Source organism: Rhinolophus sinicus, chromosome 14 (genome assembly GCF_057876585.1).
Source record: "Rhinolophus sinicus isolate RSI-liver-muscle chromosome 14, RSI-T2T, whole genome shotgun sequence".
Taxonomy (NCBI): domain Eukaryota; kingdom Metazoa; phylum Chordata; class Mammalia; order Chiroptera; family Rhinolophidae; genus Rhinolophus; species Rhinolophus sinicus.
In genome coordinates, this window is record NC_142514.1 from 24,579,676 (window position 1) to 24,596,845 (window position 17,170).

General features: G+C 53.1%; 1 protein-coding gene across 1 annotated transcript; it reads left to right on the top strand.

Moving 5' to 3' along the window:
• The first annotated feature begins 428 nt into the window (after positions 1 to 428).
• TFAP2E (transcription factor AP-2 epsilon) lies at positions 429 to 17,170 on the top strand. The gene is made up of 7 exons (XM_019726604.3): positions 429 to 859; positions 1,175 to 1,660; positions 2,214 to 2,265; positions 11,989 to 12,211; positions 13,514 to 13,632; positions 14,211 to 14,352; positions 16,131 to 17,170. The coding sequence occupies exons 1-7, from the start codon at positions 833 to 835 to the stop codon at positions 16,411 to 16,413; spliced, it is 1,332 nt and encodes a 443-aa protein (XP_019582163.2). The 5' UTR covers positions 429 to 832; the 3' UTR covers positions 16,414 to 17,170.

A 17,170-nucleotide genomic window follows, 5' to 3' on the forward strand; every position in this document is an offset into this window, starting at 1 on the left:
ACCCTCAGAGGTTCTTAGATCCAGAAACATTAAGAGAGATTGGGATGGCCCCTTACACACACACACACACACACACACACACTGAGAAGTGTGCACATGAGCCAGGTGGCTTGAGTCTACAGCTCACAAACTTCTGCATCCATACTCCGTGAAGTGGTTAGAGAACGGACTAATATCCATTTTACAGACAAGGAGCTGAGGCCAGGAAAGAGAGGTACTTTGCTCAAAGGCAAAGAAGCAATAGAGCCCAGACGCAAACCTAGGGCCCCTATGTCCCAGCCTCCAATCCTTTTCCGTTTCACCGCAGCTGGGATTCTTCGAGCCTAGAAGGCGGCTGAGACCTTCAGGCGTTGGATTCCCGCCCCCCACGCTGTTACACGCCCCCCCCCCCACCACCACCACAACCCACCCCATGGGGTCGCGCCAAAGCCACGCCTTCCCTTGAGCAGTCGCTGGGGAGAAGGGAGAAAGCAGCCACTGCGTGTCTCTTTAATGCGCGCCCGCGGAGGCCTGGCGCGCCCCCGCCACTATAACTGGAGTGCATGGAGCAGGCTGCGCTCAGAGGAAGAAGGGCGGGCGCTGGGTACCCGTTGACCGACTTTTCCAAGTGCGATCAGCGCCCATCCAGCCCACGTCCGGCCCCCATGGACTCTCCCGGGGGCGCCCACAGTTGAGGACCCGACGTCCACTGGGCTCCAGGCTGGGTTGAACCCCGTCGCGGCCAAGTAACGCCCCTGCGGGCTGGGAAAGGTCCCGCGCCTCTTCCCGCAGCGCTGGCCGTCGGGCAAGGGCTCCGCTGTCGCCACGCCTCGCGTCCCGCGCTACACGCCCCATGCTGGTGCACACTTACTCCCCCATGGTGAGTAGTCCCGGGTCCGGGGACGCGGGGACATCAGGAATCCTGAGTGCTGGACCTTTTGAACGTCCTCCTCCAACGAAATCTCGGAGGGAGGGGGCCACAGGGACTCCGCCAGCTTAAAATTGTGTGCGCAGGAGACGGCTGTCCTCAGCCTGATGCTCAGGCGCCCGCGGGTCACTCCGAATTGACCTCGAGTCCCGGGAAGCGGGTAGGATGCCAGCTGAACCCTCGCGAGTTGTCCAAGAGGAATGTCCTTTCGGGCCGGGCTCTTTCAGCTGTCAGTGGGTCGCCTAACGCGTCCTTCTCCTTTCCCAGGAGCGCCCCGACGGGCTGGGCGCAGCGGCTGGTGGGGCCCGCCTGTCGTCTCTGCCCCAGGCGGCCTACGGACCGGCGCCGCCACTCTGCCACACGCCCGCCGCCGCGGCTGCCGCCGCCGACTTCCAGCCGCCCTACTTCCCGCCACCCTACCCGCAGCCGCCACTGCCCTACGGCCAGGCGCCCGACGCCACCGCCGCCTTTCCCCACCTGGCCGGCGACCCGTACGGCGGCCTGGCGCCTCTGGCACAACCGCAGCCTCCACAGGCTGCCTGGGCCGCGCCCCGCGCTGCCGCCCGCACCCACGATGAGCCGCCCGGCCTACTGGCACCGCCCGCCCGCGCTCTGGGCCTAGACCCGCGCCGCGACTACGCCGCCGCTGTGCCCAGGCTCCTGCACAGCCTGGCTGACGGCGCGCACGGCCTAGCCGACGCGCCCCTCGGCCTCCCGGGGTTGGCGGCACCGCCCGGCCTGGAGGACTTGCAGGTGAGGCCCCAATGATCCGGGATGGGCCAGACCAGCCACGGTGATTTAGGACTTTGGTTGGAGGCAGAACGACGAATGCGGGAACCTGACTTTTCTCCCAGCCTGTCACTTCTCACTCGTGACCCCGTGACCCCGAGGATGTGTCCCACGTCCTAGGTTAGACACTGTCTGGCTCTTAAGGCGGTCTGGCACTGAGTCCATGCGCGGTGCCTGAATGGCCGCAATCCTCAGTGGAGTAAATGAGCAGGTGCTGGTTCACGTAGGGCATCTATGCCCACTCCCGGTCTGCTGGTGCAGCCTGTGCCTAGAGCGAAGAGAGGCAGAGGAGTTGCTTGTCTAAGGTTCAAAATTCTCTTACGGCATGGTGAGGTACCCAGGTCCCGGATCAGCCACACAGATGGTGCAGAGCCTCGGTGAATCCTGGTCCCGCCCGCAGCCTCAGGCGACAGTGGTGCGCATTGGGCGAGCAGACAGGACAGGGATAGCAGGGACTTGGGAAGCGAAAAGAGCCTATGTCCACAGGCGCCCTTACCACCACCTCTCCTATTTGCAGGCCATGGATGAGCCAGGAATGAGCCTCCTGGACCAGTCCGTGATCAAGAAAGGTAAGGAATGGCGTGCATCTGCCAGGGCAGAAGCGGGCGAGATGGTGTAGGCCCTGGGCACACAGACCCTTTTTCTTCCCCTGGAAGCGTATCTCCTGCGCGTAACCAGGTTCGGTGACCCCGGGCACTCTCCCAATAGAGGGGCAGTGGAGGCTGGGGGGCCTGGCCCGAGCTTGGGCAGCTGCTCTGGTTGGTGAGTTGGCTCCAGAGGCTGCGCCCTGGGGTGTGCCCGAGTCCATCAGCGCTCTCTGGGCTGCCCAGGCCAGCCAAGCAACTCGGGGACCTGGCCTCTCCCTGTTAAGGGGAGGGCGCTCTTGTGGATCTGGAGTTAATTTGCAGAACTAGTTAAACCACTTCCCTGTTCCTAAGAGGTGGGAATGGGGGTGCTGTTCCCACGGATTTTGTTAAATAATTTCCACATTACAGAGTCTTACCATTTCCTAGCCTAGCAAGCACTTTCTGCCCCTTCCCTCCCAGAAGGGCGGGGGGGGGGGGGGGGGGGGGGGGGTCTTGTGTTTCCCTGGGGAATTTTCTCTCCAAGCGGGGGGCTTCTTACCGCATTTAGGATTAGGGGAGCTGGTGTGTGAAGATCTTGTTAGGCTGTGTGCAGCAGTCAAGGCCCATTTGCTCCTGGGTGTCTATGTGAGTTTAGGGTCCTGTACATGTCTGTATGTTTCTTTCCTAGGTGTCTTTCTGGTATTTCTTGGTGTATGTGTTTCTGTTGCTGTGTGTGTTTCGTTTCTATTATGTCGGAGTACATTTCTGTGTGTTTGGGGGGGGGGGTGTCTGTGTGTGTCAGGGACTTTCTTGTGTTCTGGAACTTGTCCTTTGGTACTGAGCAGGCTCTCTAAGCATGTGAGGGTGGCACCCTGTGTTTTTTTGGGGTATTTATGTCTCTGCACTAGTAAAAGCCAGGGATTTGAGACCTGCCCTCGAGTGGATTTTCCAGTCTGAGGACCGAGTTCTGGTCGTGCCAGGAAAAGGTGAGAAAGACAGAGACTCTGAGGGGTCCAGGCGTTGGGCAACCTCTTAGATTTGGGGCGGGTGCCAGGGAGGAATTCGGAGGAGCAGACAAGCCCGCGGTGCCTGGGGCAGCTGCCGCTCCCTAGGGATTTGTCTCGAGTTGTTTTTCAATAGTGAATTCAAGCCGGGGCTCTGTTTGTGTTCCCGGTGTTCCCAGGAGAGGTTGTGGTGGGGGTGGGGGGATGGGGCTGGACTTCCAAGAGCTGGGGCTTCCTCACCAGCTGCTGAAAGTTAGCTGGACCGCCTGGAGTGTGTGGGGGGAAGGTGAGGGTACAAGCCTCCCGGAACTTGGGGGAAGAGGGCTCCAGGTATTAGGACTGTGTCATCTGAAACTGAGGTGTGGGAGGACTCTGGGAACCCAGTTGCCTGGAGTCGCCGCAGAGGTGTGCGCTCAGGACCCAGCTTTTTGGGGCCGGCGCTGCTTTGGCTTAGTGAACTTTTTTCAACCTGTGGGAAGGAAGAGCTCGGTCTGCAGTTAGTTGTCAAGTGCCTGCCGCGGGGCTGGGTCCACCTGGAGATACGATCATGGTCACGGCCCCCAGTTCCTGTCTGCTGCCCCGGCTGGAGAGTCTGGGGGGCTTAGGCTCACCAACTCCGTGACTCCTTGCGGCAAGCCAGCCCACTGCATTTTGGAAAGGGGTTTGGGGACCCCTGTCCTGGAAAGTGTAGAAAGATCAGCGGGAGCTCTGAATACCTTAAGCTCCAATCCTCAGCCAGAGCCAGGACGAGACTGGCTGCGAGCAGGGGCTGTAATGGCCCCGGAGTTGGCTTCTCTCAAGGGGACATCAGCTTCCATAAATCCCGGGTCCTAGGTGTGTGCTGGAATCTCCAGAGGAGGTCCCAAGAACACAACGAGTGCTGCGGGGACTGCCCAGAGTGCTGCACTCCGGCTCCTGCGGGCATCTGTGGGCAAGGGGGCGGTGCGTCGCTGGCGCGGGCTCGCACACCAGCTGGACCACAGTGTTAGTCTTTCGGTGGCCCAGTGCAACGAGGTGGAGCTCCGGCGACATGAGCTGGGGATTGTGCCCTGGGCACCACACCGTGGACGTCAACTAACCACAGCCCAGAGAGCTGTGGAAAAGGTGGGGGGTGAGAACCGGGGGCTCCCTCCCGAAGGAAGCGCCTGGTTCCCGAGCCACAAGCTTGGCCTTCTGCTGGCGCTGCAGACCTTTGGGGAGGAGAGAGGGGTAGTGCCGGCGCTTTCAAACTTTGCTAACACGGCAGAACTGGTCCCCCGAGGTTCCGACGTAGGGGATGTGTAGAAAGCGATCCAGCAGGGCCGCTGTAGCTAAGCAGGTGGAGGAACCCTGCGCGCGGAGGGCGGTTTTCGCTTGGGCTCTCTGCTGTCACTGCGGGACTCCGGCCGCGCCACCAGCCCCTTGAGGGCTGTGGATTAGCTCCCTTCTTCGTCCCCACGCCTTTCTGACAGCATCAGGAGCCTCTGTCGAGTCCTGAAGTCCTCTGGCACCGCCGAGGGCTGTAGGGCATCCCACTCCGGCCCGAGTCCTGGAATTATGGAAAGTCATTCTTGGCTACCTGAAGCATCCGATTACTCCAGCTCCTCCTGGCCCTGGAAGGAGGGGCGGCTGTGTCGCGGGCGGTTGGAGTCCTGGGTACCAAAGGGAAGCAGCCCCAGCCCTACCCCAGAAGCGGCTTTCCTACAGCGGAGTGCCGCTGGGGAAGGGAGACCGGAAGCTCTCGGGGCCCAGACCTTGGTTGTAAAATCTTTTCTACTCCAGGCACTTGTCCTGGAGGGGAGGGCATGTGAGGCACCTGCCCCACGGCGCTCTTCCAGGTCGGCCGCCCCTTGCAGCCTTGTGTGGGTCAGGGGACGGCAGATGGGGCCCATGCCAACCAGAGGGGAAGCGGGGGCCCTCCATTTTTTGCTCACATTTTTCACCTCCAGTTTTGCGACCTGTCCTAGGTGCATAGAAAGCAGGCGGAACGGGCAGGGGAGACAGACCTGGACAGGAATATTTGCCAGAGGAGAAAGGCAGTGAGTGGGTCTGTACACGTCTTGTGGGAGCTCAGTAGAGGAGAGGTGAGTGCTGAGGTTGGGAAGCTTCCGGGAGGAGAGAAATTAGGACGCAACTTCCTAGGTGCTCAAGGGGTGTTTGCTGAATGAATGATTGATGGTTTTTGAAGTCTGAGTGCATTGGGAGAGGGGGTGTAAAAAGGGCCCAGCTGCTTTCACCGCACTAGGTGCAGCATGTACAAATGCCCTCACGTGTGGAAAAGACCGAGCGGTTAAAAATGTCCCTGGGTTTCAGGTTAAACAATCATATCTGGAAGGAAGTGGTTTGGGGATGAGAACTGAGGTGTTCCTGGTCTCTGAGGAGAGTAGGTTGCCTGGGTGGGAGTAGGAAGTCCTTCTCTGCCGGGCTCTGTTGTCCAATCTCAGGGCTTCACCAGCGCAGGGGCTGATATAAATCGTCAGCTTCTCTGCTCTCTTTGTTGCTGGGGAGAAAAAAGGTAGATGGGGAAGGTCTGGGCTTCCAAGTGAATCTCCAAGCCGAGCCAGGCTTAGGGTGAGGTACTCACTTCTGAGGCAAGATTTGGATACATAATATATCTTAATGTGATATTTTAAAATGAAAAATAATGCAAAAAATCCATGATAAACAAAATATCAAAAATGTACATATAGACAGAATCTGGCCCTGCATCTCCGCAACCCTGCCTCATTTGCCTCCCAGGCAGGTCACTGTCTGCCCCAGGAGGAGACTGAAAGTGCCCATGCAGATAAGAGTTTGGAGGGTACCTGAGGGCAGTGGAGAGCAGGGGAGTAAAGGGTAGGAGCTATATGTAAAACAAACCTGCTGGTAGTTGGTGAGAAGGAAAGGTAACCAGCAGGGCCTGGGGGAGGTGAGGATACTCAAGTGAGCTGGGAGAAGGGTCCCTACCCCTCAGGTCTGCCTTCCTCCTGCTGCTTCCCCCACCCCCACCGCTTTGGACCAGTGCTAAGCTAAGTGTGGCCTAAGGAACCCTGTGCATCAGAAGCTGTTGGGGGTACCTGTTTAAAACTGCAGATTTCCCAGGTATCACCCCACACCTACTGAATGAGAATCCCTGGAACGCCCTGAAACTTGCATTTTTTACCAGATTTATTGAGGTAACATTTGCCTAAAATCTACCCAGTGTAAGACTATAATTTGATTTTTGGTAAATTTATAGTTAATCATAGCCACAATGAATTTTAAGACATTTCCGTCACCCCCCAAAACGTCTTCATTCCCATTTGTAGTTAACCCCCTTCCCACCCCAAACCTTAGGCAACCACTGATTTGCTTTCTGTCTATAAATTTGCCTGTTCTGGATATGTTATATCAATGGAATATATAAATATGTAGGATTTTGTATCTAGCTTTTTTTACGTAGCATGTTTTGAGGTTCCTCCGTGTTGTAGCATGTATCAGTAGTTTGTTTTTCTTATTCTGAGTAGTACTCCATTGTATGGATGTAACACATTTTGTTTATTCATTCATCAATTGATGGACACTTGGGTTGTTTCCACTTTTGGGCTTTTATAAATAATGCTGCTATGATCATTCACGTACATGTCTTTGTGTAGACACATGTTTTCATTGCTCTTAGGTAAATTCCTAGGAGTTTCATTTTTTAAGAAAATGCCGAGCTGTTTTCTAAAGTGCCTGTTGTACTTTACATCCCCACTGGCAATGTGTTGAGGGTTCCAGTTTCTCCACATTCTCACTTATACTTGATATTGGCTATCATTTTTGTTACAGCCATCCTAGCCATATCTCTGTACAGTTTTAATTTGCATTTCCCTAATGACGTTGAGCACTTCATCCTGTGCTTATTAGCTGTTCATATGTCATTTCTGGTGAAATGTCTATTAACATATTTTGACCATTTTCTAATTGGTTTACCTTATTATTGAGTTATGTGTTCTTTATATAGTCTGCATACACATCCTTGATCACATATGATTTGCCAATATTTTCTTCAATTTGTAGTTTGTCTTTTTATTTTCTTATAGTGTCTTTTGGAGTGCAAAAGTTTTTAATTTTGATGCAGTTCAATGTATCTTTATTTTCTTTTATGGATCATACTTTTGGTGTTGTATCTAGGAACTCTTTGCTCAAGCCAAGGTCACAAAGATTTTCCTCTTGAAGGAATTGCAATTTCACCAGCTTTCTGGGAGAGTCTGTTACATATTCCCCAGATTCAGCTTGTCAGACCATATATCTATCACCTGCTAATAGAGTATGTACACATGTATAAGAATCTTGCCTGTCAGGTTGAATAACTAGAAGCTTTTGTGTCTGTAGGAGTATGTAGTATATGAGGTCTGACAATTAAGTTCGCGAACTTGTTACAACAATGTTGCTAATCTTTTTCTATATCAGAGGGATTATTCATTATAAATTTGTATTTGTATCAACTGGACAGTTAACCAAGTTTACTATTTGGAAGAAGTGCTGAAAAGGCTGCATGAAAAAGTTAAACCTGAACTTTTTGCCAACAATTCATGGCTCTTGCATCACGACAATGCACCAGCTCACACAACACTGTCTGTGAGGGAGTTTTTAGCAGTAAACAAATAACTGTATTGGAACACCCTCCCTACTCACCTGATCTGGCCCCCAATGACTTCTTTCTTTACCCGAAGATAAAGGAAATATTGAAAGGAAGACATTTTGATGATATTCAGGACATCAAGAGTAATACAGTGACAGCTCTGATGGCCATTCCAGAAAGAGTTCCAAAATTGCTTTGAAGGGTGGACTAGGCGCTGGCGTCGGTGCATAGCTTGCCAAGGGGAGTACTTTGAAGGTGACTGTAGTGATATTCAGCACTTTTTCTAGGATAAGTTCACGAACTTAATTGTCCTACGTCGCATGTGAATAATTTCTTCCTGTGTGACCAGGGGGACACCATGAGTAGACCACTTCAGCTTCAGGAGTCACCGTGGTGGGGGAGACAAATACTAGTGTTCCTGCTTTGCAATCTAAGCTAGGTTAATTCCCACTTCCATGACTGTCCCTTCCCCAGGCTACCTGCTTCCCTCACCTTAGGTTCCATCCCTCTTGCCAATTTTGTTGTTGTTGTTGTTGTTGTTGATTTGAGGGGGAAGAGGCTCTAAGGAAAAGGGGAAGGACACGTGGGGGAAGCAGCAAAGTCTCTCATTCATATACACGAGCACATGTCCACCTGTCACGCACCTACACTCAGCTGCACCTATGTTTGCATAAACCTGGGATACCCTATGCTTCAATATACCAACAGGAGCAAAAGCACTCGCAGATATCCATATGCATGCTGTCACATTCCTGCAACACTCAGAGCAGGGCAGAGACTGTCTGTGTGTACAGCTGGGGCTCAGTATTTGTTGAGTTAGTGGGCACATACACAATCTCCCCTTCATTGTTCTATGACAGGGCATATGATTTTTGTGTGTAGTCATTTTTGTGACACACATATGCTCACCTTGTCCCTGTCTTCACCTTTAATTTTGCACCCAAGGTGATTGATTGCCTCACTTGCCTCACCCTAGTTTTGATCCTGTTCTGGGGACAGAGAAGTGGCCTAGGGTAGGGTGTGTGTGCTGCTCATTCTCTCTACATCCCCCACCTCACCACTTCTCTTATTCACCCCCATCCATGACCTTTTGGCTCCTCCTTGGTGCCTGAATGGGGACCCAGGGAGGAAGGGCAGGTTTACTATTAGGTGCTAACAAAGGAATGAGGCTCCCCCAGTGCGGCTACCCCCACCCCCAAATCTGGGTTGTGGGCCATCAGTCTTCCTAGTTCAGGTTTTTGTGTGTGTGTGTTTTTTTTTAAGGAAGGCGCAGCTCGGAGTGGCCCAGGTGGGGATCGAACCAGCTACCTTATTGTTAAGAGCACTGCTCTCTAACGGAGCTAACGGCCCACCCCTCTAGTTCAGGTTTTGCGGTCCCTTGTTTCATTCATTTATTCCACATTCACTGACACCCACTTGTGCCAAGACTCCACCCTCTAGGCCCTCCTAGGTGGTGGGGAAGATGGAGGTGGAAACAGATATGAAGTTTCAGTATGAAAGGACAGCAAGGGAGGGTGAGAGAGAACTGGGGTGGAACGCCCCGGAAGTTTTGCACTGGGGATGGTGCTTGAACTGAGGCTTGGGGAGGAGGGGCCCCTGCTCAGTAACATGGAGACGGTGCCTGAGACAGTGAGGAGTATTGTGGAACTTACAGAGCTTACACCCTGGTGGTCCCACGTCCCAAGTGGCACTTTACACATGTTCCATTTAGCCTGCACTGAATTTTTAAATGTTTGAATCAGTTGTCAATGTTTAAAAATGCAGAGATTTCACATAGAAATCCAAAACCCTGGTCTCACGAGAAAACAAACCAACAAACTAGGATTTCTGGCAATGTTGGTGTGTCCTGCATGGTAACACTCAGCGAGCAGCGTCTTTACACAGGGTAGCATCAGTGCCCGCTCTCCCACGTCTTCTTATACTGCCTGTGTGCTCTCCCCTCTTTGAAGTCTAGAGCCATGTTGTCCACTGTGGGAGCCACTAGCACACTTGGAATGTGGCTAGTCTGAATGAAGATGGGCTGTAAATGTAAAATACGCAATGAATTTTGAAGACTGAGTACAAGAAAAGAATGTAAAATAGCTCATTAGTAATTTTTAAAGTGTTGATTATGTTTCAGTGATATTTTTGATAATTGGGATAAATAAAATATATTAAAGTTGACCTTACATGTTTCTTTTTACTTTTTTTACATGGAACAATGAGAAAATGGAAATGTATATATGTGTCTCATGGTATATTTCTATTGGTCAGTGTGGGTCAAGGAGCGAAAGGATGAATGGGGAACCAGACAAGAGGCGTAGGCACAGCCAGACCACAAAGGAGGGTGAAGGAGGGCATAGTGATGGCTAAGGATGTGAACTTTGGAGTCCGTGGTCACACTTCAAGACCCTTTTCTGCTCCTTACTGCTGTGTCATCTTAACCTCTTTGAACTTTCAGTTTCTTAATTTAAAATGGGGATGGAGAATAGCACCCACTCCACAGAGCTGTTCATGTAAAGCACTTGGTGTAGAGTCGGCGCTCCCTGAAGGACAGGTGATACCATTTTGCCCAGCTAGGGAGCTGGGATGTGGTTCTCAGGCCACTGACCAGGCACTGACTGGGTTTAGGCTGGGGAGTGATGCATATTTCAGAAAGATCCCTCTGGAGCAGGGCAGGGAGACCAGAGCAGGGGCTGTGCTGAAATGCAGGCAGGAAGTGAGTGAGCATCTGTGTGTATGCAAGTGGAGAAATGGCTACATCCAGGGCACGTGGAGAAATGAAAGCCGTGGGACATGGTGATGGATGGGATGTGGTGGGAGAGGGCGGTGTGGAGGTTTCTGGCTGGGTGACTGGGTGGAGGGTGGGAATGCACATCCAGAGGGAAAAGCTGGGGGGCTCTGCTGGGCCAGGGAGCTGGTCGGCCTTGTCTGCCTCTGCATTCCCGAGGCCTAGCACAGCTCCTGGCACACTGGCACTCAGCAAATATTTGCCAAATGGCTGGAGGGCTACGAGTGCTGCCTTTGAGACCACAGTCCAGGGCTTGAGACTAGTTCTAAATGTATCAGCTGTACGTCAGGCACACTACTTCACCTCTCTGGGCTTCAGCTCCCTCATCTGTAAGATGGGAATGATAAACGAAGCCCCATCGTGGGTTGTCCTGAGGATTTAGTGAGGTCGTCTGTGTAAGCACATAGCAGAGTGAGTGCTCAGTAGCTGTTGGGCTCAGACTAGCCACTTGATCCCCTCCCAACCCCTCAACACATATACAAGGCCTGGCTTCTCTACCACTTCCTTGAAAGAAGAGAAGCCCTGGAGAAATGAGTCCCTCAATTATTCTCCCTTCCCCCTGAAGCTAAGCAGGAGGACGGAGGGTAGACTGCAGGAAGAACTTTTTACAGCCAAGAGCATCCAAATTGGTTTTAGAAAATCAACTTCTCAGATTCCCTTCCATGCCCTTCAAAGACATTAGTAGATAATTAGAGATGATTTGGGGTAGGGGGCTATCGGACATGCCTCCTTATTCCTGGTCTCCTTGAGCATCCCAGTGACTTGGAAGGAAGGGGCCAGGCTGGAGGCTCAGTGGGGTCATAACCTCCCTATCCCCAAGATGTGGGACTCCAAAGCCCCCAGGGCCCTCGCTGATCTGGGGGTGGGGAAAACGTGGGGATCACAAGTGGGCAGAGGGGAGTTGGGGAGCCCTTGTGATTGTGCAGATCTGGCTAAGCCCTGCGACCAGGACCGTGAGCCCTGTCTTCAGCTCAGACGCCATTTCCTCATTTCCAACTCCCTCTCTGATTCCACACGCCTACACTCCAAGACTGCGAAAGCAGTTTGAGTTTTAACAGGGAACCAGCCTGGCTCAGTGAAGGGAACATGGGTTCAAGAGCCAGACAGCTCTGGGTTCAATTTCTACCCTGGTAGCTGAGTGAACATGGGTGAGTCCTGTTAACCTCCACGTGCCTCTGTGTCTTCCTTTGTAAAGCAGGGCCAGCAGAACCTCTCTGTGAAAGGTGCTGGGACATTTAGATGCCGCTGTGTGTGTGCACAGCATGTAGCAGGGTGCCCAGCACACAGCTGGTGCTTCATCAACGCGCTCACTCCACTGCTGGCTAGTACCCTGTGGTCGCTGGCTCAGTGCTGTCTCTCTCTCCCCCGCTCTTGCTTCTGCTCCACAGTCCCCACCCCCTCCAAAGCCAGCAGCCTCTCAGCCCTCTCCCTGGCCACAGACAGCATGGTTGGCGGCATCACGAACCCCAGTGAGGTCTTCTGCTCCGTGCCAGGCCGGCTCTCACTGCTCAGCTCAACGTCCAAGTACAAGGTGACAGTGGGGGAGGTCCAGCGGCGCCTGTCACCCCCCGAGTGCCTCAACGCCTCACTTCTGGGTGGTGTCCTTCGCAGGTAGGGAGAAGGCCAGCCCGCAACGCCCTGCACAGTGCCGGGGCCAAACCCGTGGTCATTTCAGACCTTCTCAGGGGATCAGAGAGGGGCCAGCCTCACCCCAGGTCATAGGGCCAGCCACGCCTCAATTTCCCTGGGGGATTGTGCTGCTCTGGGGCAGGCCCAGGTCCCCAGCAGCAACCACAGGTTTGCGGGCTTGGGGGTGGGAGTGAAGGAAGAAGCCTGAGTACAAAGAAGGGTTGGAAGACTCACCCACATTGGCCGGACAGACAAGGCTGGGTCTGGGGAAGAGAGGGTGCCATCTTCATCTTCTCCCCCAGGACCCTGTGGAGCATAGGCCTCTCTGGTGTGTCTGTTTGGGGTCCATGGTGATCTTCACAGTTGTGTATTTGTCTCTCTTTGTGCATGTCCGTGTGCCTGGGGAGGGTATTTGTGCTTCAGGGCTGAGTTTTGATGTGTCTGAGGTGGTGCGTGCATGCGAATGCATGCATGCATGTTTGTGTGTGTGGTGTGGGGGACGGCCAGGAGGACGTTTCCATGAGTGAGTTTCGTGTTACTTTTGATGGGGTGTGTTGGCTAGAGTGTATCCTGCTCTGTGTGTACGTGTGATTGCATGTACATCTGGAGCTAGACATGTATGTTTACAAGTCGGTACCTGCGTGGGGGCTGCATTTGTGCAGGGGTGGGGGGTATATCTCCTTATTCCTGGCATCTTTGAGTGCCCCAGAGGGGCTTGCGTGAATCTGTAAGCGTCTATACATATGTCCCTGGGATCTTGACTTGATGTGAACATTTGTCTCTGTGTCCCTACGTGTCCCTGAGTATCTGAGTCTGCTTGTCTGGGCACGTCTGTCTCTGTTGGGGTGTGTTTGTTCTTGGCCCTCAGTGTGTGTTCGCATGTCTATGTGTACCTGTGTCTCCTGTGTGTGTCTGCCTGTCCCAGTGTATCACTGTATAAAGGTCTGTGTTTCCCTTGGTAACAGTGTATGGCCCAGCTGGTGTGCTAAGGTGGGGAAATGGCGCCAAGATGCGGCCTATCCTGCCCCATCCTGGACTGTCCCTGCTGTTGAGAGGATCAGGGAGAAACGAGGGGCCCCTGGAGCTGGATGCTAGGCCCCTGCCCCATCTTGGCTACAAAGCCAATAAAGTTAGGAAGAGGTTGGGAGCAGGCTGAAAGAGACCCCAGTATCCCCAGGGCCAGACCCAAGCCTCAGCAGGGGTTGGCAGAGGCAGCCAGGCCACTTTAGCCTACACGCTTCTCTTGTCTTCATAGTGTATCTGTCTCTCTCTGTGCATGTGAAGGGCCAAATCCAAGAATGGAGGCCGGTGCCTGCGGGAACGGCTGGAGAAGATTGGGCTCAACCTTCCAGCTGGCCGTCGCAAGGCTGCCAACGTGACACTGCTGACTTCACTAGTGGAGGGTGAGTGAGGCCTGGGGGTGGGCATTAGCCTGAGCACCTGTGTCATCCAGTATGACTGTGCGTGACTGTCTCTGATGCAGGAGGGTGGGTTTAGTCACATGTGTATTCTCTGTGCATCATACGTAAGCATGTAGTGTGTGCGGTATGTGTGTATCATTTTATGTGCATACACATGTGTACATAGGCCCATATAGTAGAGAGGTGTGTGTGTGTGTGTGTGTGTGTGTGTGTGTGTGTGTGTGGCGGGGGGAGTGGCCAGTGTTTCGATGTGGTAAAGGGATGAGGGGGTGAGTCGCTTCCCTGAAGGTTGGTGACTCTGGGCTTGCTCATCTCAGGTCAGGCTCTGGGATACATGCGGGGGTTCAGCTCCCACCCCTGAGCTCAGAGCCCATCCTTGGTGCGCAGTGGGACTGGGGCTGGCGTGAGGCTGTGGAGGGAACTCAGAGGAAGGCATCTATGTAAGCCAGATGGGGGAGGATGGCTGCTGGCCTGGGGTCAGAAGTTCAAGGTGGGGCTCCAGGCTCAAAGGTACACCTAACCATAGCGACAGTTCATCTGGCTTCCTCTCCCCATGCCAGGGGAGGCCGTGCACCTGGCCCGAGACTTCGGCTATGTCTGTGAGACCGAGTTCCCAGCCAAGGCAGCTGCCGAGTACCTGTGCCGACAGCACGCTGACCCTGGGGAATTGCACAGCCGGAAGAACATGCTGCTGGCCGCCAAGTGAGTGAGCGTGCATGTGTGGGTGCTTTTGGACACCATGCTCAGGCTGTCATGGGTGCAATGCACTGACAGACACCAAACATGGGCACAAGCGGCACCACACATGGCGTATCTAGGCTCCATGCAGTGCATATCACAGGGCACACATGGACATGTGTGAACATATCTGGATTCTATGCATCAACAAAAACAGTGTCACAGACGGATTTACAGTCTGTGCCAGACCCCCATACACTGTCCCGTGGCAGCATCAGCCCTAGTTCCATCATGGGCCTGAGGTTCTATGATCTTTCTCCCCCTGCCTGAGCCTCACCCACCAGCCCTTCTGCTCTAGGGACTTCCATCAGGGCACCGACACCCACCCAGGCCCCAGACTGACCCTCTCGTGTCCTCACTTCACACGTAACCCCTCTGCCAAGTCCCACTGGTGCCTCCCTTCACTACCATTCACATGCTGCCACCTCAACTCTGGTCTCCTAATCGCACTCCTGGACCTTTACCCTCGTGCCCCACTGTTTCTCAGACTCCCTGCACATGCACTGCTCCGCTGCTCAAGAACCTTCAATGGCTCCCACTGCTACTGCATTGATTTTCAAACTGGATTCTGTGGGGATGCCTTGAGGTCTGTTTAATGAACTGGTATTTTATTAAAATTTCATTTTCAGAAAGGATCCCATTGCAAGAAGGGACAGAAAGGGACAGAGAAAGGGGAGAAGTTTAAAAACATTGAAAACCACTACATTTTAGCAATAGGGTAAAGTCCAGACTCCTTTGAGGTCTCCACAATCTGGCCTGTACAAACCCCACCCACTCCAACTGACCTACTCACTGTCTCCTGCACCCCCATCCTCGGGCTTACTCTTCTGCTTAGAATACTATCCAGTCCCCCATCTAATGCACATCACAATTCCACCTTCCCTCCTCTGAGGCTTCCTCAAGTCCCCTAGGCAGAAGTGGCAGCACAGACTCAAGGCACTTCAGGGGACCTTTGAGGCTGCTCAGATTCTAAGTGGAGAAACCTAGCTAGGGCACGGCTCATCTCATTAATCAGCTAACGCATCAAGTACTTCCTGGGTCCCAATCATGTCAAAGATGCTGACTGGGTTCCATGGGGGGACAAAGGTAAGACATGAGGGATGCTCCTGCTTGAGCCACACACAGGATGCACGAAGAAATGAGTGGCCGCAAACTGGAGCTGAATTCAAATCCCAGCTTAGCCGCTTGGGCAGGTCATCTAACCTATCTGAAACCAATTTCCTCATCATATGATGGGGATGATGATAACAGTATAGATTGGTTGTGAGGATTAAGTGAGACGATGCCTACAGTGTGCTTGGCACAGCATCTAGGCCTCAATTCATGTTTACTACTAGTTATTATTTCAGTTATTCAAGGCAGATGCTGGATTGTTCCCTAATAATTTTAAAGACAAAGCTCTGCGAGGCCCTGGGTGCTTGGGGTGGGAGTAGGAGTGGGAGAGGGGATCAAAGAAAGTTTCCTGGCTAATCAAGTAGAGCTGGTCTTTGAATGCAGGCAGGAAGGGAAATCATAGGGTATTGGCCTGTGCTGTTTACTAGCTGTGCGATATGGGGCAAATCAGTTAATGTCTCTGAACCTTAGTTTCCTTTTCTGTAAAATGGGTGTGATCATCATTTGCAGACTATTGGGCGGGGTCAGCAATGATAAATATAATACATACCAAGTGCCCAGCACATGGTGGGTCCTTCTCTGAGCTCATACCTTTGTCCTCTAACCTCTGACCCTCGTTCCCCCATCAGGCAGATCTGCAAGGAGTTTGCTGACTTGATGGCTCAGGACCGCTCACCACTGGGCAACAGTTGCCCCGCCCTCATCCTGGAGCCAGGAGTACAGAGTTGCCTGACACACTTCAGCCTCATCACCCATGGCTTTGGTGGGCCCGCCATCTGTGCTGCCCTCACTGCCTTCCAGAACTACTTGCTGGAGTCACTCAAGGGGCTGGACAAGATGTTCCTAAGCAGTGGGGGCAGTGGGCATGGTGATACCAAGGCTTCGGAGAAGGATGCCAAGCATCGGAAATAATCACTTCCCATACCCCATCCCTGAAGGGCTCCCAAGGCCTGAAATGCAGTCTTAGCTCCTGGGGTGGCCACGCCTGAGAGGATTAAAAGGTGGGGTTAGAGTCAGGCCAGAAAGAGAATATTAATCCAGAAACCCTGCAGTTAGGGGTCTGGGTTGGACAAGGCGGGTGGCCTCTCTGTGTGGTTTGTTGATAAGGGCCCAGTTGTCTGCCTCACATGTGCAATTTTCTGACCCTGGATTGCTAAGAAGTGCTCGACAGGAGATTGGCATGCAAGAGCCTAGTTCTTGGGGCTGCTCCCTGCCCACGAAGGTGCCTGGGCAGTGCTGGGTGCCCTAGCGTCCAAGGCCTTTCTGTTTTCACTGATGGCAGGAGGGAAACTGTTAACAAACAGAGGTTCTACTGAGAAGCTGGCACCCTTTATCCCAGAATCTCCTACCCCCAGAAGAAGGGTGTAGGTAGGAAACCAGAGTGGGCTCTTTGGGCCCCTCCCACTCTTGGAAAGACATGGGCGGGAGGCGCCCTCAAGGAACAAAGAAGACAAAGCACAAATGGTGGAACTTGAATCCAGACTGCACTGCACAGTCCTGTTACTGTCTGTCCTATTTATTTACGTGTTGTAATTAAATTTGAAAGTTTCAAAATGTCCAGTGCAACTTATTTATCCCAACGAGTGTTGGACTCTTATTTTGCTGTTTTCTGCTCATGCACCAGGCTATCTAGCTGGACCAGGATGGAGAGGGTGTTTTTGCTCACAAA